Consider the following 8,509-nt stretch of genomic DNA (forward strand, 5'->3'; position numbering starts at 1 on the left):
AGTTAGAGGCATCAATGGAAGAAGTAAGAGAGTCATAGTTTTAGAGAAAGAAGTCTAAAACACATATTTCATTAAATTTGGAAGTTTTCAATGGATCTAGAATTTAGAACTTTAACTAAATTAAGTTTTTTCAAAATGAGGAATTAGAAAGTCACTTAGTTCACTAATTTTAATGTAGATATTCACCATTTTTTGTGTAAAAATTATCATGATAAGCTTTATAAAAAAAATTATATAAACTTGTTAAAGCAAATTTTTCACATCTTAATCTTGGATTCCTTACATTATCTATTTTAATAGTTTTTATGGTTTATATTAAAAGATAAGTTTTTTAAGGTTATTTTATGAAAATAATGATGTGTATTTGACTATAATTAACCCATTTAATTATAATCGGATATAGTAAATATCATGTATGTGTTAAGCTACAATTATTACTAAGAAAGTGTTGGCACAATTTAAAACTCTATCGCCTTTGCAACACTAATAATATGGTTGAAGATTAAAAAACTCTCATAGATCATCCAGTTTATACTCATATTGGAATTAAATTTCAAAATATTTGTGACGCTGCCAACCTTTTTTATTGTTTAACTAAACAAAATTATGATGGTCTTGAAACACTTCTTTTAATACTTTTTGAGCATATTAACAATAAAATTCGAAATAACTTTTAGTAATATCTTTTTACCCATTTTTGGTCTTAATGGATGATAATCATCTTATCACCATCATAATTACATACTATTGTAGGAAGTTTGCACCATTTTAGAGTTGAGGAGAAAAAAAAAATAGTATCAAATTAAATGTTGAATGTGAGTAGTAGCATAATTTATTTTTATTTATTATTTGTACTTTTATGTTAATAAAAAAGTTGATTGAGGCTTAATTAATGAATAATAGACTAATATACAAGATACATATTAAGTATAAAGTTATTTAATGACAAATGATCTTAGTGATGTGTCCAATATATACCATTATTTATAACTTTAGCTAGATTAAGTTTTTTCAAAATGAAGAATTAGAAAGTCACTTATTTCACTAATTTAATGTAGATATTCACCATTTTTTTGTGTAAAATTATCATGATAAAATTTATAAAACAAATTTATATAAACTTGCAAAAGCAAATCTTTCACATCTTAATTTGGATTCCTTACATTAACTATTTTAATATTTTTTATGGTTTATATTAAAAGATAAGTTTGTTAAGGTTATTTTATGAAAATAATGGTGTATGTTACTATTATTAATCCATTTAATTATAATCTGATATAGTACATATCATGTATGCGTTAAGTTATGATTATTACTAAAAGAGTGTTAGCACAATTTAAAAGTCTATCACCTTTGCAACACTAGTAATATGGTTGAAGATTAAAAAAACCTCTCATAGATCATCTAGTTTATACGCATATTGGAATTAAATTTCAAAATATTTGTGACGCTACCAACTTTCTTGATTGTTTAACTAAACAAAATTACGACGATCTTGAAACACTTCTTTTAATGCATTTTGAGAATAACAATAAAATTCAAAATAACTTTTAGTAATATCTTTTTACCTTCTTATATACCTTATTTGGTCTTAGTGGATGATAATCATCATTATCACCATCATAATTACATACTATTGTAGGAAGTTTGCACTATTTTAGAGTTGAGAAGAAAAAAAAAAATTAGGATCAAATTAAATGTTGAATGTCAGTAGCAGATTGAGGCTTGCTTAAATAATAATAGATTAATATATATCATAAAGCTATTTAATGACAAATGATCTTAGTAATGTGTCCAATATATACTATTATTTAAAACATTAACTAGATTAAATTTTTTCAAAATGAGGAATTAGAAAGTCACTTAACTCACTAATTTTAATGTAGATATTCACCATTTTTTCTGTAAAAATTATCATGATAAACTTTATAAAAAAAATTATATAAACTTGCTAAAGCAAATCTTTCACATCTTAATCTTGGATTCCTTACATTATCTATTTTAATAGGTTTTATGGTTTATATTAAAAGATAAGTTTTTAAAGGTTATTTTATGAAAATAATGATGCGTATGTTACTATAATTAACCCATTTAATTATAATCAGATATAGTAAATATCATGTATGTGTTAAGCTACAATTATTACTAAGAAAGTGTTGGCACAATTTAAAAGTCTATCGCCTTTGCAACACTAATAATATGGTTGAAAATTAAAAAACTCTCATAGATCATCCAGTTTATACTCATATTGGAATTAAATTTCAAAATATTTGTCATGCTACCAACCTTCTTGATTGTTTAACTAAAAAAATTTATGATGATCTTGAAACACTTCTTTTAATGTTTTTTGAGCATAACAATAAAATTCGAAATAACATTTAGTAATATCTTTTTACCTTCTTATATACCATATTTGGTCTTAGTGGATGATAATCATCATTATCACCATCAACATTACATACTATTGTAGGAAGTTTGTACCATTTTAGAGTTGAGAAGAAAATATTTTTTTAGGATCAAATTAAATGTTGAATGCGAGTAGTAACATAATTTATTTTTATTTATTATTTGTACTTTTATGTTAAAAACTTGAGGCTTACTTAATGAATAATAGATTAATATGCAAGTTATATATTAAGTATAAAGTTATTTAATGACAAATGATCATAGTAATGTGTCCAATATATACCATCATAGATCCATTTTAAGTGCAGATGTAGGGATCAAATTTCTTCACGTGCAAATACTTTTAGTGAAAAATACAATGTGTTATTTTTCATTGTTGAAATTGTATTTTTGAATGCTAAATAGAGTATACATACGACCAAATAAAAATTTTAACCATAAAAAACTTTTTTCTTATATACAGATATATATGAAGTTGATATTGACATAAATTAGTTAACATAAATCTTCAAATAATTTCTCTGTATCTCTAGCTGAAATATTTTTGAAAAGTATAAGATTTAAACATCTAATTCACACATTTTATATACTTTTAATTACTTTACAAAATATTCATTTTTTTTTACTTTTCTATTTAGAACATAATTTTTATTTTCCCCCCCATATTGGGATGTAAAATGAACCTCTCGTCTCAATTACTAATCATTTTAATGATCAAATAGTAACAAAATAGTACAATTTGATTATTTTCAAATACAACAAGAAAGAGAGAACTTTGACTAAGATATTTATTACAAATGTTTAGTTTTTATTCCTATAGTGTTTAAGCATATTATATTGAAAAGAACATATTAACATTCATCTAAAACTTAGATTCCTTACATTATTTCTATTATCATTAACATTTATATTTATGTATTAAATTTGACTCGTGAATAATAGATTTTGCCAAAAAAAAAAAAACTTACCTATAAAGTTATTTAACAATATACTAATATTGTTTTTCTTACTATTATTGACCATTTTAAATTGACACTAACTACTTTTCCTAAGTTGAGTACAAATTAATTATACTAGTACAATGTTGGCACCAATTCAAAATCTATAAGAGGAAATATTTTATAATTCTAGTTGTGTTGTTCAATGATCAAAATATTTCTTTTATAAATTAGAGGGCAACAAAATAGTGAATTTGATTTATATCAATTATAATAAGGAAAAATCACCTCAAACATTATATCAAGTGTTTAGAATTTATTCATTAAGTGTTTAAATGGTTTATATTAAATAGAATACTAATTAAGTACTCCATTGTTTTTTTAATAGACCAAGTATAAAAGATGTTTTTAAGTGCATTATTGAATTTGATTATGCATATTTGATATGGTGAGAAGTCATGTTGGTCAAATAAAGCTTTGAAAACTTAAATATTTTATGGCATTGTCATGTAATTTGTATAACACATGATTACATTGAAATATTAAATAATATAAAACTCCTCCAAAAATAATATGAAGAGAATATTTGATAAAATGTGTCTGAACGTATATTAATAGATCCTTCAAAAAAAATTACATTCACGAATCATATAAACCTACCCATAAGATATTCGCTCAAGTAGATCAAGAATGGCTTCTACACCATATTTATTTATCTTGGGCTTCTTGCAATGTTCTTTCTTTGGCATCCATGCCTATACTATGGTATTAATTGGAATAGAGCCAAGTTCTATGTCATCAGGATTTGGTACCCAATATTGCTCTAAAATTTTTCCATTGTATTTCCCTGACATAGGCTTCCACCAGTCAACCTTTACATGAAGATTCTCACTTTCATTATCCCTAAAGATATCTGAGATGGATTTTTCCATCCAAATCATCTCTCCTGCATCCTCGTTTCCTAATCTAACTAGCAACATCTTTCCTTTCTCAACATCAATCATCGGATTGAAAGTTGGTTTTGGCTTGTTGCATTTGGGTCCAACATATATTGGTTCATCTATCACATTATCAAAATCTCCATCCATAATACTTGAGATTACTTGGAGTGCATTATGATCAACATCAACAATGTGCCTTGTCCTGAGCCAGAAATCCTCAGAAGATGAATCACTCCCATCTATTATTCTATGATCACTATAGATTCCATCTAATGTAACAAGAACTTTTCCCAATACACCACTTCATTTTTCCATTCCTCTGTAACAATTGGTGAATCCTCATTCCCAATAGTGTCTTTCCACATTTTTATGTATGATGTTATCCCTTCCTTTAGTTCTTTTAAATAGACATCATTTTGTTTGGAAGCTAAGAAAGATGGCTTCCCTATGGGAATTATAGGTCGGCCTTCATCATCTATATTCCATAACTCAAATGGTTCTGACCACTCAATATCTCTAATTGATTCTTTGTACCTTAGTACTGGAACATCATTGAGTACAAGAAATTGGAAGTATTGGACACTAACATGTCCAACTAGTGCATTTTTCCCCTCCTTGATGTATCCATTAAGGAAACTTTTGAAGTCATAGACCTTGTCAATAAGTGTAGGTGGAAACACTCGATTTTCTTCAATTGTGAGATATGTATCCATCATTTCAGGTAAAGAATAAATATCTTTACTTTTTAGGTTGGAAGACATTCTTCCGTAGGTTCCATCTATGTCTTCATGGGTGTGCCCCACAGGCAAGAACCCAACCTCAATAGTGATGAAGACACCAAGTGCAGTTAAAAGAGATAGAAACATGAAAAGATAGCGATTCTTATTATCACTTGCTACATTGTCCAAATGTAACAACAAATGTGGAGGAAGAGGTTTAAAATCAACATTTTGACTTTTTGAACTTCCATGAGATATAAAATCATCCTTGTACCCTTGACATTTTGAGTAAATAGAGGTGTCAAGTAATGCATTTGTAAGTGGGTTTCTTGAAATTCCACTTTCATAAAGTAGATCGCCATACATATCCATTTGTGGGTCTTCAAGGTCCCTTAAGCACTTTGAAAGGGATGTAATAGTAAATTGTGATCCCATATGGACAAATGGTAAGGAAAAATGACCAAAACTTCCTGCCTTATGCCCATGTGTAAGCATACCTGTCAATGACAAACCTAAATTTGTTCCTACAATAGATTTAGATTTGACATGTAGCCTTGGGATTGAAGTCTTTGTTTTGTCCATTTTATCATGGATAATGCTCAAATACTCCTTTGGAAACCACTCTGACATAATTCTATGGGCATAGTAGCAATATCTTCCACACATAACAATCTTGTTATGTTTCTTCAACCTACCTCGTGCCTTTTCTTCCATCTCTTTTGTAGTTGCTGACTTCATTTGTGCTCTCAACAGAATACATTCACTGCATTTACTGAAGTTGGTGTTCTTTGAAAATGCCACATCTCGAAACTTAGTATTCCAGATCTTGCTCATTATTGACTGTGATATTGATGGGTAATTGAGCTTTTGAAGAGCCTCATTGATCTCTTTTAACAAATAATTTTGTGTGTAAGTCGAAGGAAGCAATCTTAAAGGAGCAGATGTTCCATCTTCTTCAACTTGATGTGTTTGGTTTGGTGAAAAATCTGAATTATCCATTACAATTTTGTGCAATATTTCTATGGCTGCCACTGTGTGAGCTCTTGCTTTGCATGTGTTGGTGTTACCATGAATAGCTTTGATCTGTCCATGTTGGAAATAATGCTGGTAGTTATAGAATGTGCTTTGAGGAATTTTATGTATCTTATACCATGCTTTCTTACAAATAATATTCCCATTAAATCTCATGTCCTTTACATTTCTAGCAATAGGTGGTAGGCCATGGCCATGGCCCTTTGACATGACTGTGTTTGACATGAGTGAATTCAAGACAAATTCTCTAATACCATTTTTATTTATTTGTCTCATATCCCTTCTAGCACCTGCAATGGCCTTCCTATCCACATGTTGAAGACAATCTTTTCTACAACATACATCTGCTGCCAAAACTCGAATTTCTTTCTCTTCATCTATTTTTGTTTGACATTTTGCAATTTTTTTTGTAGCCATAACTCGTTTAATCCTTTTATATGGCTTTGTTACATGCATATCAATTGAGTTTCTATCTTTTTCATTACAAAACTACCCATCCCAATTGTTTAAGGGATTTGTGTCCTCTATAACATCCCATATCACCATTTCCTTGGATGGCTCCTTGAACTTTTCCTTGACCCTTAATATCACACCTTTGTTGTCCACCAACTTATTTATTGGCCATCTAACCAAACAATGTATAGACATATCCCCAATTCTTCATATCTCACAATTTCCATCTATCTCTTCTAGAAAAACACCAAAATCCATTTCACCAAGTGTTTCACCCTCAACAATGTCATGCTCGTGGACATTAACTAGCAATCCTTTGGCAACGCACATGCTTGTTCCCATGCATTCATGTGTAAGAGAAACCTTTGTACATATGAATCTAACCCTATCTTGGGGAATATTTGTGGCATGATCATGACAATGAGGCTCCAAATCTGATTCTGGACAAATTTCATAAGATTCTAATGCACCCCCAATTGTATGCTCAAATCCTGTTAGATGTGGTAGAGGATCATTATGTTTTAACACCTTCTCGATTTTAACCATTATGCATCCTTTCTTTACCATCTTTCCATGCACTTTATGCCCAAGCTCTTTATTGAATATGGAGCCCTCGCCCACCTTCACTCCATGTTGCAAAAGATCTACCTTGTTTCCAATAGAAAATGTGGAAGAAACATTTGCACCTATAAACGAATGTAAATAAGGTTAGTATTTACTCAAAAAAAAACATTTATTATGTTATCAATAATATATAACACATGCTTCAATATTTTGATTTACCTATGTTGTGTCTCAAATCCATGATCTTCCATGGATGTATGTCCCCTTCATTAACATCCTCATCAATCAAATCTGGTTGAGTTACATCAATTATCAAAATTGTAACATAACCAACATTAACCCTTTCTCAAACATAATAAGTTCCAAACTATGCAGATTCGACCCTTCCTAGCGCAATGACTTGATCATTAATAAGGAGATCAACATAGTCCCCTTTTGCCAAAATTATATTTTCCATTGTAGCTTGTATCAATTCTGTAACAACAATTAAATTGTAACTTGTAATTAAAAGGTTGAACTGTGTAAAGTGCGACTTTATATTTTCACAAAAACACACAACTTACAAAAAAGTAATATAGATGCAAAATTTAAAATAGTATGGTAGTAATATTGTATGTAATGAAACATTGTTTCCTCAAATGAAAGCTAACAATCAATATCATTCCTTCTACTACAAACATAAGCATATTGCTAGAAGCAACATTACGTGGTCAAATAAATCTAGCACATGCTAGATCTCCTTCTATGACAAACAAGCACATTGTCAATAAGAATATTCTAAGGCAAAGGAAATCCACTACATGCTAAATTTCCTTCTAATGTAAATAGAAGCATATTACTCACAAAAACATTTCAAAGTAAAAGAAATCTTACACATTCTAGAGTTTATTCTAGCACAAACACAATCACATTGCCAAAAACAACATTGCAATGTGAAAGATATCTAGCATATGCTTGATTTACTTCTAGCACAAACAAAAGCACATTGCCAACAATAACATTGTAGGGAAAACAAAATCCAACAACTTCTATCAAAAACACAATCACATTTCCAATAACAACGTCGCAAGGTAAAATAAATTTAATGCATGCTAGCTTTACATGTAGCATAAATACAAGCATACTACCAAAAACAACATTTCATCCCAGAAGAAATCTAGTGCATGCTATATTTCCTTCTAACACAAACAAAATCATATTACCAAGGTGAAGGAAATCTAACACGTGTTAGATTTCCTTCTATAATAAACAACCAGATTGAAAACAACAATATTGCATAGCAAAAGAAATCTAGCACAACTTCTAGCCCAAACACAAGCACAACATTTCCAATAACATTGCCAAGGTGAAGGAAATCTAACATTTGCTAGATTTCCTTTTATCATAAACAACCAAATTGACAACAACAATATTGCAAAGAAAAAGAAATCTAGCATAGTTTCTAGCCCAAACACAA

General features: G+C 29.3%; 1 protein-coding gene across 1 annotated transcript; it reads right to left on the reverse strand.

The window, feature by feature from the left end:
• Positions 1-6,186: 6,186 nt before the first annotated feature.
• Positions 6,187-7,458, reverse strand: LOC149144618 (uncharacterized). Its single transcript, XM_089447899.1, has 2 exons — positions 7,273-7,458; positions 6,187-7,175 (listed from the first exon to the last, which is right to left on the reverse strand). Exons 1-2 carry the CDS (start codon positions 7,292-7,294, stop codon positions 6,697-6,699), a joined length of 501 nt encoding a protein of 166 aa, XP_089304025.1. The 5' UTR covers positions 7,295-7,458; the 3' UTR covers positions 6,187-6,696.
• Between the last annotated feature and the right edge of the window lie 1,051 nt (positions 7,459-8,509).

Source organism: Pinus tabuliformis, chromosome X (genome assembly GCF_031772625.1).
Source record: "Pinus tabuliformis cultivar Carrire ecotype Pingquan chromosome X, CPIR1, whole genome shotgun sequence".
In the NCBI taxonomy this organism is placed as follows: Eukaryota; Viridiplantae; Streptophyta; class Pinopsida; order Pinales; family Pinaceae; genus Pinus; species Pinus tabuliformis.